A 15,680-nucleotide genomic window follows, 5' to 3' on the forward strand; every position below is an offset into this window, starting at 1 on the left:
GATCTGTGCATACACACAATTAGAGTTGTTAAATAATGCATAAAGTTGAAATAGTTAACTTTTTTATTTTCAAGAAGGCAAAATACGTACTTCTAGTGTTAAAATAGTAAATTAAATACACCCAACATCAAGAAAAAAAACATAGGTCATATGAAATATGTAACATAAACATCAATTCAATTCTGCTATGCTATCATGCTTCATTACACACAGGACTTCTACTATTAACTATAGCTGGATAAGTTTTCACTCAGCACTGTTGCTTCTTTTAAGTTGGTGTATCACCTTTCGAATTGCCTTTTGACACCCTTTGTTTTCTCTGTAGCCTTCTCTGGACGATCTGGCATTTTATTGGAGTATTTCAGTACCCTGGTCTTAATATACATTGCACACAGTAAGGGGCATCATTTTGAAATTGTTAACTCATACACTAGGTTAACATAAACACAAATGCAATTATTTCTTTACAGCATCTCAAACTACTCAATTTCAAAAATGTTTACCAATCGTTGCTGGAAAAATATAAGACAACCAATAGATCCTTTCACAAGGATCAGGTTTTAAAAGGTTGGCTTCTCTGTTAGCCAATCTGCTGTAGGTGCTTTCTTGACCTGTGTGGTCAGAGACTCAGTTCTTCCATACAGGTCTCTCACTTCAGCTGGCATTTACCAGGCAGAACATCTTTCTTATTAAAAAACGAGACAGTATTTATAGTTCATCATTCATGGGTCCTTTATGAATCCTGTGGAGATTCCTTTTCCCTCATTCATCATTAATCCAACGTGGCAGAATCCTCATCTCACTTTGGAGGCAGCAGTGCCAGATTGGCAGTCACTGGACATGACTGGCACATTGCCAAATTCTAGTCTCATTAAGGAGCAGAACAGATTTTTCTTACCTCAGGACTCAGTGTGTGAGTGTGTGGATGACTATTCTTTACACCAGAACTACTTGATATCGTGATGTAATTGACAAGTCTGTGTGTGATACAGTCCTGCATGTGGGATTGATGCATCCTGCTTGTTCCTGGCTCCTGACTGAGACCACAGGAACAGGTGTTAGCCACCTTGAGTGGCAGCGTGCTTGCCGTGCTTTGAGCTGTAAAGTTCCTTTGTTGTTTTTGCTAGGGGGTACCTAGCTAATCTTTGGGTAACTCAGCTGGCTTTGACCCAGCAGAGATTCCAGTGTACTCTGCTCATCTGCTCTTGAAGGCTTGGTGCTGCTGTAGCTGGTCTCTCTCCCTTCCCTGACACTTGAATACAGAATCTCATGTCTTGCCTCTCTGGTGTTTCTGGGACTATTCAGTCATTTTCCTGAGTAGATCCAGATCTCTCAACCACAATGAAACCTGAATTTTTTTACTGTTGCTGCTTTTGTTGGAGTAGTTTTTTTGTAAATTCCTGTGCTGACTTAGCTCATGAAGGAATCTGGTGAACTTCAGCAGATGTGCAAAGTGAGTGGCAGACTGGGAATGGGGAGAGGGGAATGGAAGAAAAAGGCAAGGAAGCAAGATGTTAAGAGTCCCAGTGCCATACTGTGAGAAGGCTGCCTCCCCTGGCATGTAACTAGGAACAATAAAAACATAAATCAAATAGCAGTATTGTATTAACAGATTCTTAAAGATAGGCTTTTGCTCTGGAGACCAGAAGAGACAAGAACAGATATTGTGATGCTTCATAATAGAAACTAATGATTGGCACATTTGAAATTCCTAGACTTTTTTCCTGCTATATGAAAAGTCTTGCTCATCTCCTTCCACGTATCAAACACAAGCATATATTAGCCTTCTTAATTATAGATAAAGAAGCATATTATGGCATTGAACTTCAGTTCAAGAATAGTTACTTGTGAATAGTGATTAAAAGCTCACCAAAGAAACTGAGAGCCCTTTTAATGATGTAGTCTGCACTGGATCAAATCCTTCATTCTTAAAAAAAAAAATTGATGACTTGAATTTGAGGACAGTTTTTTAAGTACCCATTAAAAAATATTTCTACAAATCCAGTGACTCAAATGGGAACAGCTGAAGGCAAGCAAGGATGGTGGGTAGATGACAGGTAGAAGCTCAACAAGAGGAGCAAAGACAAAAACTAATTTATATGTAATTTCTTTAATCACTTAAACTAACTTTTTAATATAAATACCCAGGGTAAACTTTGCTAGAAGAATTTGAAAATTAAGTAGCTTCATATATCTTACTATTGTTTATAGAAAATGAATAGCTGTAAAAAAGAGCTGTGACAGTCTGAAAAATTAGAGCAATGTATAGCCAACACAGATCTGGAAATATGTAAAAATATGTGCTGCTGTTAACAGTAGGAATCCATACCAGAAGTGTTTTAAACTTAAAAAACTTAAGAAATAGAAACATTTGAATAGAGATGTGTGTTATATTCATGCTCAAGCACAATCCATTGTGTTTCTTTTGTAACCTGCACAGTTGCCATTACAGTTGTAGTGATCTACACTGATGATAAGTACTAAATCTCAGCTGTGTTCTCTCTGGTGACTGCATGAAGTACTGGCCCATTTTATATGTGCATTTTTCTTCAAGTATGAATATTGAGTCTTAAGATAAGAGATTCTTTGTTTTCCAGTCTCATTTTTATGAGTTCCGTTATAATCCTTTATTAGAAGACCTTTACTCTAAGTTAAGAAAAAAGTAATTATTGGATGTATCTCGGTTACTTTTCCATTAACCTATGTGATGCTCTCTTCAAATTACATGTAGAATGGGCATGTTTAGTAATTTTCATAATTAAGAGTTTAACTCTTTCTTCCCATCTTTAAGTAAACATTCACTACCAGAAGTAATTTGTTTATTGCAAGCGATTTTAAAATTCTAGCTGTGCTGAAAGTAACTTTGTGCTGAGAGTATGATTAGAGTGGGAAAGCAGTTCCTGTCATGCCTTTTTTTGTCCATGTGAGGGATGGCTGGCTGGAATGCTGGCTGGCAGTAGGTGAGCTGGAGTGGGTTGTTGCTCTGAGCACCCATGCATATTTTGGGAGGTGTGTGGATCTGAGGGTGGGTGCAGGAACAGTGAAGATAGGGTAGGTGGCACCTGTCTTAGAGTGGCCTCCAAGCACTTTGCTTACAGAATAAAAATGTGAGATGCTCTCTTCTTCTACAGCTTCCAAACAACCTGGGAAGCCTCTGTATTTTCTAGTCTGCCTGATGAGAAGGAAATTTACTGTGTGTTATCCCTATTTTATAGGCACAGACAGTGTATCTCTGTTTTCACAAAGATCCAAGAAGAGTCTTGGACAAAAGATAAGTTAAAAGATCTTTAGGTTAGACCCCGTTCATGGGATAGGTCATTGCAGTTCAGTCTGTTTCACAGTTTATATTTTCTTAGTTTTTAATTTAAATATTGAGATCTTATTCTTGATGTTCCACTCTTTCTGGTTATTAAAGGATGTCTGAAATCAGTCACTCTCTTTGTGAGACACATCCTGTGCCAATGAAAGATGGGGCATTTTCCAAGACATTGTCACAGAAGTCATCCCAAAATATATGAGAAAAAAAAAGAAAAGGAATAATTTACTTTCCCTCTTCTAGCATGTTTACCTCATCTGAATGGAGAGAGAGAACAGAAATTCATTATATTTCTAATACAGAAAGAACAAAGAGGAAACACTTCTGTTCTGAAATGGCACATTGGCTTCAGAGACTGTGTATGAGGTGAAGGCTTTTAGATATGTCGTGTTTATCATAATTATATGGGTTGGACAAAATGATTACTCTGCTCAGCACTTACTAAACCATCTCTGGAATACTGTGTCCAGTTTTAACCCCCTGATGCATGTAAGAAAGATGGCAATAAACATGAGCAAGTCTAGTGAAGAGCTACAAGGGTGGTGTTGGGGTTGGAACAGATGACCTGTAGGAAGAAGCTGGGAGAACCAGCTGGAAGCAAGAAAGCTTAGGGTGGACCTAAGGACAGCCATCTAGGACCTTGGGGTGATTTCCCAAGCATATGAATCCAGGCTCTTCAATGAGTTGCACTGCAAGAGTCAGGGGTCATAGACTGGGGATTTTAAAGGTGTCACTGCATAAACCTCTGAGCAACCTATTCTGAATTTGATGTTGGGATTGCTTCATGGGGAGGGGACATGCTGCATAATCGAAGGGCCTTTCAAGGTCCCTTCAGTCTCAGTCATTCCATGCTTCTGAGTGAAAGTGCTTTTTAGATGAATTGGGACTGCAGATATGACTTTTAAATTTAAGTCAGGAGGCTTTTGCTATTAGTAGTGTGGGGAATGCAGCTTCCCCTGTCTGTCACTATTAGAATATGGGCGATGCTTGCTGCTGATTCCATTAATTTTCTCTGCATTGGAATCTAATATTTATAACATTCAACTTTGTTTTCTGCCTCAGCCTACTTGGTACAGGTGCCGTCTCTAATGGTTAACTTCAAAATCCACCAGGAAAAACTTGAGATAGAACCTAGGAATGTTATAAACACTGCCTACATTGGTGTTGATCTGAATTATGCATTGCACTTTTAATCTTTCCCATTATGCTTTTACTTTTTATTCTTCCCTATCAGAAAACAGTCACTCTTCAAGTATTAAGTAACTTACTGGGGCACATAACTAGGGCTTGTTTGTTTTGTTTTGTTTTTTTCCCTGTAATTGATAGTAGGAAACACGTTTCTAGAACAAAATGCAAATGAGACTGTTATGGGAAAAATGACCTTTATGTAATTTAATTTGAAGTTGGTTATGTAAAGTAATTGCATGAACCTTTTTGACTCAGCTTGGGGGATACTGAGATAATATTGATTTAAGCAATCATAACATCAGGGAAATGAGAGAGAAATGCTTTTTTTCTTCTCTTCCTTCCGACCAGGGTTCTGCCATTTGGTAGTAATAGATGTGTGCAGTCTAGTTTTAAATAATATGAACAACACTGCTCCCACCCCTTTAATTGTGACTTAATTTTATAATAATTCTTCCTCTTTTGCATTTGCTTTATCTAATTCAGCTGATAATCAGAAATTTAGCCCAGGTTAAACAGAGAGGTGGGAGCTGCCAGTTCCAGGTTTCATTGTGGAGGTGAAATTTCTGTGTAAGCCAGGAGTCTGCAGGGATGAGAGCAGGGAAGAGCAATGGTGTAACTTCCTGTGTTGGAAGTTGGGGGACCTTTGCTGCTTACTCATTTCACTCTCTTTCAAGGAAGCACTTGGACAACTGCTCCAGAGGTAGCTTTGTTGCTCTCCAGTTTGGATGGTGAACGTGAAGGACCGTGTTATGTCTTTATTGATGGTGAATATTAACTTATTCCTCAAGACACCCCACTGAAATCCTGAGGAGTAGCTTCTGAAGGGGAATAATACTTGATGGGAAACAAAGGTATTACTATCTGGAACATTTGTGTATTTCCAAATATGGTAATGTAATTGGAAACTTGACTTCAAAACTGTTTAGAATTCGGCTGAGCTAGCAGCAGAGCAAAAGCAGACAGTAAGGGGAATGGGACTGGAGTTCAGAGAACTAAGGCAGTATTGACAGCAGTCTGTCCTGCCTAATAAAAGTAAATTGCCATCCTTAGGAAGCAGCCTTTAATCAAACTTCTGAGGTATGCCTCCAAAGTTATGCTAAGGACATTCTGCGGTAGGCTTGTATGTTTATTGCCAGACACCAAAACCTAATTTTGCTATGTTCCTGTCAACAGTTTCTATTATCTCCCAGAAATCCTACATTGGATACTACAGTCATAACTGGTTTTCTGCTTGCCACACGTGTGACACAACTGCTGTCAATAGTGACAAAGGAATAAATATATTTTTTATGTTGGCAGTAATGAAGCGAGTGGGACTCTTGATCAGTTGTTAACCTGTTTCAACTTATTGACCTTTGTTTGCTGTTTGGAGTTTGATTTTTACTGAAGATACAGGAAGAAAATAGTTTTTGTGGCACAGCAAGCTCAAAAGCAGTTACTTCATCTAAGACAGAGGTCATGCAATAAAACCTTTGAAATGGGATCTTTTTAGTTTTACCTTGTTCCTTTATTTAAGTTGGTTTTAACAGTGTGTGTTGGAGCAGGTAGAGATGTGCAGTTTTGGTCACATGGTCTAGTCATGAGTGTTGGGCAGGGGGACTGAAAGGCAAAGGCTTTAGGGCAGATTCCTGATGTGCCTTTAGCTGGGGCATGTAAACAAATAATGAGTTTTAGATTCAGTGTTTTGAAAAAATGATCTTAGAGTTTCTTCACTGTGTGTAAGCAATGGGAAAATTGGCACATTTCAGATCCAGATAATTGATGTTCTTGCATTGTATAATTACATAAGGCTTATATTTATACACATATATGTGTGTGTGTGTATGTACAAATAGTACAAAAGTTCAGTGCTTTTTGAATTTTGCCTTGCAATCAGTTTTCCTAGTAACTGGCAAAGGAAAGATCAAGTTTGTTTCTGAAGCCAGGTTCTAAACCTTTCAGCATTTGGATTTCTGCATGTGTTTGTTGAAGTGAAAACAGTTTCCATTTCAAGGCAGATAAAAAAATAAACACTGAGCAAAAGAACTTGCAGTAATATTCAGCCAGAATATTCTAATGGGGACTAAATTAAAAAGAGATTGATGCAGATTTTCTGAGTTTTGTTATTTTTAAATTTACATTTTTTGGCCTGTGACAACTTCTTTGTACTGTTAGCTGGACTTTATTGAATGTATTCCCATCACTGTGGCATGATTGCATTTCTGAGGTGGACTCTAGCCTCTTTACCTAATCCTGTTTAATATGCCCAGTGGAATGATGGGTTCTGTGCAGAAGACATCCTGTTTTGAAATTGTGGCTTTGTTGCTGTAGAGTCTGCTCCAGTCCTTTACAGCAGTCTCCATTCTGGATTTGCTTCAGGATCTCATTAGTCTTATTTTATTCTGCTGATAGAAATTGTCACTGGCTAGTAACCAGTACTGGGGAATGAGAATTTACATTACATAACACGGAGGCCATGGGAGGGTGGAGGTATAGAAAGGATCCGTGTAACTGTTTGTCTGCTGCAGTACTGGAAGCAGATGTGTCTCCCTGGGCAGAGTTCCTCTGGGAGATAGAGCCTTCTGAAGCTCTTCCCCCATCCTTTCATGTGAAATCTGTACTTTTTCTGGATGATGGCATTTGCTGTGATATGTACACTATGATAATGCACTTTTTGAGTGCATTAAGCACTCAAAAGTGATAAAGCGCTTTTTGAGAGTTGTGTTGTAACTGAGTTCAGCAAAGTCTTTCAGTGCTCAGCCTTTAACTTTATTTTGCAATCCTCCTCTTTTTCCTTGTGAAATACTCTTGCTTTCACTTGTGCAAAATCTTTCTCGTGGATAAAGTTGGCCTCTTTTCTTCATGACAATTCCTCTTTGCAGTTCTTACCCTGTTTTAAATCAATTTTAACTTCCTGCCTTCTAGACGAAGTACTTTGTCTTTTTGTTCTCTCTCACAGACTTATAGGGTGGATTGGGTTTCAAGGGACCTTAAAAATCACCTGATTCCAACTCCCTGCCATGGGCAGGGATACCTTCCACTAAACCAGATTGCTTAGTGCTCCATCCATCTTGGCCATAGGACTTCCAGGGATGGGGCATTCATGCCTGGACAACCTGTTCCAGTGCTTCACCACCCTTGCAGTAAAGGATTTCTTCCTAGACTAATCTAAACTCTTTCAGTTTATTTCCCCTTGTCCTTTAACTACGTGCTCTTGTAAATATTCTCTCTCCATCTTTCTGGCAGGCACCTTTCAGGTACTGGAAGCTGCAGTTAGGTCACCCTGAAGCTTTCCCTTTTCCAGGCTGAACAGTCCCAGTTCTCTTAGCCATTCCTCATAGGAGAGGTGCTCCATTTCTCTACTCATCTTGGTGGCCCTGCTCTGGAATCTCGCCTTATTCTTGGCCACCTATTTGCCATCTTTTCATAGCAAATCTGTGTTGTGTGATTTCTGACCTAAAGGTGGGGAGGGCAGAGTTCTGTTACTGTGCTCTTTTTAGCCTCTGGAATGGACAATTGAATCTCTGATTAACCATCACTTTCTGGAACATGACCAGAGTGGAAGAAAACCTGCTTCCTGTCACACCGGTTGTATCTTTTTTAGCAAACATTTGTTAGGTTGCCTGCCTTCAGATTATAGACTGCTTTGAGCCACTTTCTGCTTCTAAAGTGTCAAACATCACTTTTGACTCCATTAGTTGTGAACTAATGATTACACAAATAACACTAAATGACCCAGGGCTGAGGAGTAGCCTTATCCCCATTTATTTTTGGGTTTATACTGTTTTGTTGTCCCTTTTGTTTGAAAGATCTGTAGCCTTTGCCTCAGATAAAGTACTGAGAGTGTTCTATATTTTGAGTAAGTTCTAATGTACAGATGGATTCCTTACCAGCATGAGGCACAATATGTCAACCAGTGACATTTCAGTAATGAAAACAAGATGCTGCAGCATCATTCAGTTTCTTTTCTTTCAGTTGTCAAATTGTTTTTAACAGAGATACCAGTGTTAGCAGTTGGGCTGATTTGTATGAAAACATGCAATTTAAACTCTGAAACTCAGAGCGTCTGCTATGCTGTGCCTCATCCTAATTTAGAGGGAAAAAAATGTAGCTTTCACGTGTGAGGACTGAGCAGTGTCTTTACTGGTAGTTGTTACTTTTTGCATCTGTGTTGGTCTGTGGTATCTAATTTTTTTTTAAACTTCTTTCTGAAAACTAGGACACAAGTTGACAGATCTTGAGAGAAGACAACTACTGGCAACAGCAGCATCTTTGTATGTGGCTGAACAACTGAGATCACAGCGATTTTTAGGGACTCCAAGGTAAGTTCATTTCTGAGAACTTAGATGTGCTGATGCGTTTCATTAATGGCATCTTCTCAAGAATAGCTGGTGAGAAACTGCGTGGTTTCTTAATATGGTCTGTTTTTTCTAAATTCAAATGAGCTGTGGCTTACATTTCCCTACTCGCACAAGTCATACATGATTATTTTTATTCTAAGTATTAGCAAACTAATAGGCACAAAAATGTGTTACAAGCCAGTACATTAATTAATGCACATCAGGAGTTTCATTAATGCAAAATGTTGCTGCATTAGTAACTAACCACAAATTGAGCATCACAAATTTCCCATGTGCCCATTTGAAGCAATCTAAGCACTTTGGCATAATATGAATATTCAGCTACAGGGCTTTAAAATATTGTAGATTTGTGAGTAATTTGCTACCTTGATGAAGAACCTTAATAGTTTAGAGTCTTAATTCTGAAAGCACTTTCAGACTGTAAAGGTGGAAGGTGATTGATGGAAGAGTCAACACCTTGCTTTAAGTATGGGTTTTTGGTGCTTATATTCCCCCACTCCTCCATTTTTTTGAATTGTAGCTGCCAGTAACCTAGGCAGTACTGTTAATTGTTCAGCTATTGCAGTACCCATGCCAGAATGCTAATTCACTTCTTTGGCTTTTTTGAACAGTATGCTTTTTTCCTCTAGGATGTCTAGCTTTCCTTGTCTTCTGGCCCATCCCTGTCAGTGCCTTGAGACTTTCTGTTAAAATTAACTGAATTTGTGAAGCTTGTTTGTGTGGTTGGTGTTAGCAATGATTGTACACAGGGTATACTGACTTCAGCCTAACTCTTCTTGCCTCATGTTTTGTAATGTAGTTGCATGTAGGTTTGTATGTGAGGGAAGTCATAGTGCAGGGTAGACATTATTCACGTTCCATGCCAGTGGTTTGACAGTGTATTCTATTACTGATTTTTCAGTGGTCAGGAATAAATCAAATGTGGTTTCAAGAAGTCTTTATTTTTATTTGTACCCACAAAGATAATTAGTACCATATGGTATTAAAGAAAAAGAAAGAGACACTTAGGGCAAGCATAACAGCTTTGTAATGTATAGCATATGCAGGCTGGGTCATTGCTTGCCTTATGCATCTATAGGGGAAAGTAAAGCACCTTTTTATTTCCTTCCACAAGTTATATCCTCCATAGTGAATGGCATAAGGAGAAGAACAGACACTCAAAGGCCACTCTCACCTAAAAAAAAGATGAGTCGGGGAAAATGAGGAGGGGCCTTGATTCTAGTTTTTTACTGGCCAGCATAGGAAGTTAAGTAGTCTGGTACTGCTACAGAGAAGTGATGGATTACTTTGTACTTAGAATAAGGATAGGAATTGTTAATTTAAGCAGTGATGATCAAACTGCTATTGCATTCTCTGCCTTGATTTGTGATTTCTTTTTCTCTTCCCTGTAAAATGCTCTAACTAGCTAAAAAGAAAAGAAAGGAATCCAATTTTTGAACAATCTTTTAATGTTTTGTTTCTTTTGCAAGTACTGTTTTTAGTACCAGGTGTCTGTGTATCCTAATAGAAAAGACACATAAGACTATTTTAACTGAGATAACAGAGATATAGATGAAGTATGGCAATGAGCAATCAGACATGGTCATCCATATCTTTCTCTGCTGTGTTAGGGAAACAAATGCACTCCAGCTTTGAAAAAAAAGTTTTGTCATTTTTGGAGTGCTAGCTAAACTCAGTTACAGGTATCCTTCCACCATGGGAGTCTGGTCACATGAAAAAAACCACACATCTGTAAAACTAGATTAAGGTAAGATTTTTCAGATTTTAAATGGTGAAGCTAAGAAACCTTTTCAGTACAGAAGAATCATTTTATCTTGCCATGATGGCATGTACTTACGAGTCCTTCAGAAGTCAAGCCTTAGAATTTTCTCCAAGTGATGGCTGAGTGTGGTTCTTATTGAATGTGTCATGGTTTCAATACATGCATACTGTTAGATCTACTTGCTTTAATGATAGCAAAGCTGCCTGTTTGAGGCCAAGTAAGGATGAGCTAATGCAAAAATGCTTACTGGTGAGTAACTTCTGAAGAAACCAAACCTGATAATGATATCCTTTCCCCAGAATCACACAGCTTGTTCTAAGGAAAAAGGAAAGAAGCAAAGGCAGAATGAGGTCGGAGAATTGTGCAGTGTCTTGGACATTGTATTCTCCATTCCTTAGAGCAGTTAGTGGACTCCCTCTAGAGGGAACTGAGCACTGTGGAGCATATGAGTTACTATAGTCCCATCAAGGATTCTTCACCACATCCTTAACTTAACCAAACTGCATCTCACTTATTTTTGAAGGTGCTCCTTATCATGGGTATTTTTTAATGAGCAGGGTTGTGGCCAGAGAAAAAGCACATCTTTATTCATAAGACTGCACTCTGTTTGAAAAATACTAGTAAACAAAAAGTTCAGAGTAGGAACCTGTGCTACAACAAATCCACAAGGCCAGTTGTGATCTTGGGTGCAATGTTCACTATGGCAGAATTGGGCATTTGGAGTCTGTGTGAGTTTTAGATCTGTGTTGAAGGATGTGAGCAGACTAGACAGACTGCATGCTCCAAGGCTGATCCTTAATGTTCTCCTAATGCTTTGGATAAGTACATTGATATATTGATCATCACCTACAGAATTTCAGCTATCTGGCACTGTTTATGTTGACAGCATTTTTTTTCATCTGCACTGAAAACAACTGAGCAAGTCTTGTGCAAAAAACTACTGAAGAGTAGTATTTTGAAATCATACATTATTTCTTTTAAACTTGTCACAGCTGTCAAACAGACAGTTTTCTGCCAAACTTGAGTTATATGCTTATCTTTGCTTTTAATTTATTTTCTTTTCCCTTTTGGGAGCCATATTTATATAGCATATATATATCACAACTGCGGGGTATTTTATGTTCCCTTTTTCCCCTGTGATTTATTCAGCCCATGATGAGGATTGTTATTCTGGTCAGATAGACAGAAAGTACCATGCTTGGAGCTCTTCACAGAAGCTGCAGCTTTCACTGTCAGGGTTACCAGGACTGTAATCAGATGAAGTGCAGCTGAGCCAGATTAAGGAATCTTGTTGCAGGCTGCTCCTCTGCTCTCTGTCTTTTCTTCTCCTCCCCAGGTATGCAGGTGTGATTTTGTGTGTAATTGCATTCCAATCTGGTTCTGCAAAAATAACCTATGTTAGCATAGAAACTATTTAATAATTGTTTACTTCAGATCATTCTGTCAGAAGCAGGTTACTTCTGACAAAGGAAATTATTCTGGAAGAGCTACAAGAGTGGGAATGTGTAGCAAGGAGGAAGATGTGAGCTCATAAAAGAGAGCCAGAGGCCTTAGCTCTTTACCACAGGCCTCTGTGCCACAGGCCACCTGTGGCCTTAGCTCTTTAGCACAGGTCAGACTAGTAGCAGCCTCGTGAGGAGGATTTCTCTATAACTGATGATATTTTCTCACGTGACTGGAAAATATGTATTTTGCAGTCCCCTGAGTGATTGAATAATCAGCTGTAAGGTTCTTGCTGAAGCATATTCTGATAACCAGCCAGCTTTGGCACCCAACTTCCCTCACCTAGTTTCAGCCAACCTGACCTGTGTAGTGGCAGTCTTCATTGCAGTAGGTTGGCTGATGTTGAGGTTAGTGCAGGTCACAAGCCCATGGCTGGTTTGCCTTTCCTGTGCCCAAATAAATGGTGTTATGGTTTGGCTGGAGCAGCCACAGGTGAGTTTCCACTATCTGTACTGTTATATAGTGCCCCAGGCCTCATCAACAGCTCCTAGAACTAACTTGCCATGCTTTAACTAGAACAGCTCTTGGAGATCCATACAAGCTCAGAGTTAAAGGAATATAAGCATTTACTTTTGTGATGCAATCAAGTATTTAGAGCATTTTCTGTGTGTGCTTTTTTTTTTTTTTTTAGTTTTAACTATTTTTTATTTTTGTATTTAATTTTTCCCATTTTCTTGGGAAAAATTTGATGTGGGACGGTTTGGTTTTTTAGGATTCTTCTTGGTTGGGGTGTTTTTTGAAAGATGATTTGCTAATGAAAGTGTTTGGTATTTTGTGAACCACATACTAATGTGAATATTTCACTGTGATATCCAGATAATAGGGGCACATATTTCCTACAGGAAGGAGCCATGGATGATTAATGATTGTTTCATTGTTCAGCTTTTAGTTATTTTACCTAGGACTTTTCCTACTTACTCCATAGTCCACTTTATTGTGAAACTGGTGCCACCCACAGCTGCTGAACAGATTTACAGCATCTAGTAAAACCCCAAGGTCTTCTGGACAGAACTTGATCTTGTTTCAAGTGGAAACATATTTTGGCTGAAGTGAATCCAGCTTATTTTATATCTGTTTGATGTAGTTTGCCTTTGAGACCAGAAATGATGTTGTACAGTTGAATCTTCACATTTTGGCTTCAGACTTGTTTTCATTAGTGGGTTGGGAGGGGAATAGGAGAGTGTCTCTCCAGGTGTGGCTACATCATGCTATCTCATGGGTCTACTAATGTGATGTTTATACTTCTAAACCCAATTGCCTGCAGCACTTCCTATGTGTTGCTTGTGTTGGCTGCTAAGTGTATTTTCCTAATTTTTCTATGGGTTTTACCCTTTCATCATTTATGACTTGGAAAAAAACCAGTGAGGCTGCATGCCCATATTACCTGATGCTGCACACATAGAGATGGTAACACATTGGAAAATGTTCTAAATTGCTAGCAAGGGAAAAAAAAACACTAAAGATTTTTCTTGCTTGTGTGTTTAATTTAGAAGACTGGATTGGGATTCTTAAACTGTTCTTGTGGGACCTTAGAGAAGTCAGTTGAATTTGGAGTTTATAAAAAGACAAAGTGGCCTTAATACTTTGCTGCCCTATTGAGGTTTTTGTAAATATCTGTTTATCAACATGTATGAAGTATTTTGAGACCTAAAATGGATTATGCTTTCTAAGCATAAAATAATATTTTCCCGGGAAGGAAAGTGTATAGTAAAAGTTAAAATACAAACAAGCTTCTGTCAAGTTCTGAAATAGCTGGGCTAAATTTTTGTTTTAAAATTCTGAAATCCAGGTGTCTGGTGCAGTGAAGGTAAAATGGCTGGTGAGCTGCAAGAACAGAATTGATTTTATTTAGCTTTATGTTTAATGAATTATTCTATGTTCCTGTCTGGGTTGATTCAGTACAGCTGTTTTGATGTCTGCCTTGCCATTCCTTGATTATAGGGCAGAGAGGGAATGGCTCAGAGAGCATTAGAGTCCCACACCTCTCAGGCATCCTTGCTCTCACAGAGACTACACCTATTACCCTGCTGGAGTCTGGGACAGAGCCAGCTCTTTGCCAGCCTAGGGCTTCCCCATATGGAAGGATGATCAGCTGCCCAATAGCAAAGCTTTCTGGCTCTCCTGCACTGCTGGAGCAGCACAAAATAAGGTTATGTTACATTAATTTTAAAAAGAAGGAAGATGATGTCAGGAAAATTCACTGGAGTCATCTGAACCAGCCTCTTGGAAAGAGAAAGAGTTCTTAATTTCAGCACAGGCACTGCTGAACTGTATCAATTGTATTATGTCAATTGAATTTTTTATTTCTTCCCTAGAACTGTAGAATTAATACGAACTTGCAAGTTATTGGAAGTGCAGCTAAACATGAGTACTCCTCTATCCTACAGATACCCTCTATATGGAGATAAACTGCTTTGTTTGCATTGGTATGGTTGATCAAGTCCAGCCTACTTGTGGATTTCTTCATTCCCTCACTTTGGAGTTATGCAGTCATCCTTAGCTCATGAAAACAGCACTGCCTTATCCTTGCTGTTCTGGTCCCCTGCTCAACAAGTTGAGCATTCTTCCCATGATTTACTCTTACGCCTTTGAAAGTCTTTGGTATGTTTGTGTAACTACTGCAGCTCCACACCATTATTCACTGTGTGGTCTTCTCTTTTGCCACAGACTCGCAAGGTACTAAGGCCTTGTTCTCCTCTTGTGAAATCCTTGTTTATAATGAGCTTTTCTGGTTGTGGTAACCCTCTTGTCTCTCTAGCTGTTATCTAATGTTGTTCTTTTGACCTCTTGTGAGTCATTACTGTTTTGGGGTTTTTTTTGTAATCTTGCTTAATAACTACAAAACCAGATGCCCTATATAATATTCTAGATGTCTTTAAATCTGTTATTATTTACCCTTCTCAGTTGTTCAGTTGTTTATCACAGAAAGAGGATTATATGTGCTAGAAACAAAAAAGTAGCTGCAAATAAATGAAACATGCATTTTTTGCCAGTTGGGAATGAACTTCAATGGAAAATATAAAAGTTGGAATGGGATGTTAAGGTAGCATTTATTCTACAGAGTGTATATATGGTATTTTTTTCTTTAATTAATGCAATCAGATTAAAAACACAGGTAATATAAGGTATTTCTATAGTTGTTTGAAAGCACAGCCATATGTTCCATATGATTCCTAAACATCTATTCCAGGAATAGAGCAGTCTGTCATGGGAAGTTTCCATAGCTTGTCATCCCTGTCATTTATAGGGAAAAATGTGTTCTGGGCACTTAGAAATCCACACTTGCTCAATCTTTAGAGTTGCTAAGCATTATGAAATCATTATGAAGATAATAATTACTTAAAGTTGGAATCTCAGTGAACGTCTCTTGGGAAGATCCCCATATCTTGCTGAGGTGATTGCTGGTGGGAAAGGCTTTCACTAAAGTAAATGGACCTGGCTAAGTCCCTATGTTTATTTTTTATTTTCACCATGTCTTCTGGGAAAACAGCATCTGCTGTACGAGCTTTATAGCTTCTGTAGCTACTGTTCACTTAATGCTGAAACTTGAATTTGCATAATATAGACATGT

The 15,680-nt window shown here is 38.6% G+C and overlaps 1 protein-coding gene across 1 annotated transcript in view; it reads left to right on the forward strand.

Annotated features, from left to right (window-relative positions):
• PCCA (propionyl-CoA carboxylase subunit alpha) overlaps window positions 1-15,680 on the forward strand; it is a 273,855-nt gene that overhangs the window by 135,967 nt on the left and 122,208 nt on the right. Inside the window, exon 18 of the mRNA XM_066545147.1 lies at window positions 8,703-8,805. Within this exon, the coding sequence (XP_066401244.1) occupies window positions 8,703-8,805 (103 nt within the window). The remainder of the gene's footprint in view (window positions 1-8,702; window positions 8,806-15,680) is intronic.

This window comes from Molothrus aeneus, chromosome 2, assembly GCF_037042795.1.
Source record: "Molothrus aeneus isolate 106 chromosome 2, BPBGC_Maene_1.0, whole genome shotgun sequence".
NCBI classification, from domain to species: Eukaryota; Metazoa; Chordata; class Aves; order Passeriformes; family Icteridae; genus Molothrus; species Molothrus aeneus.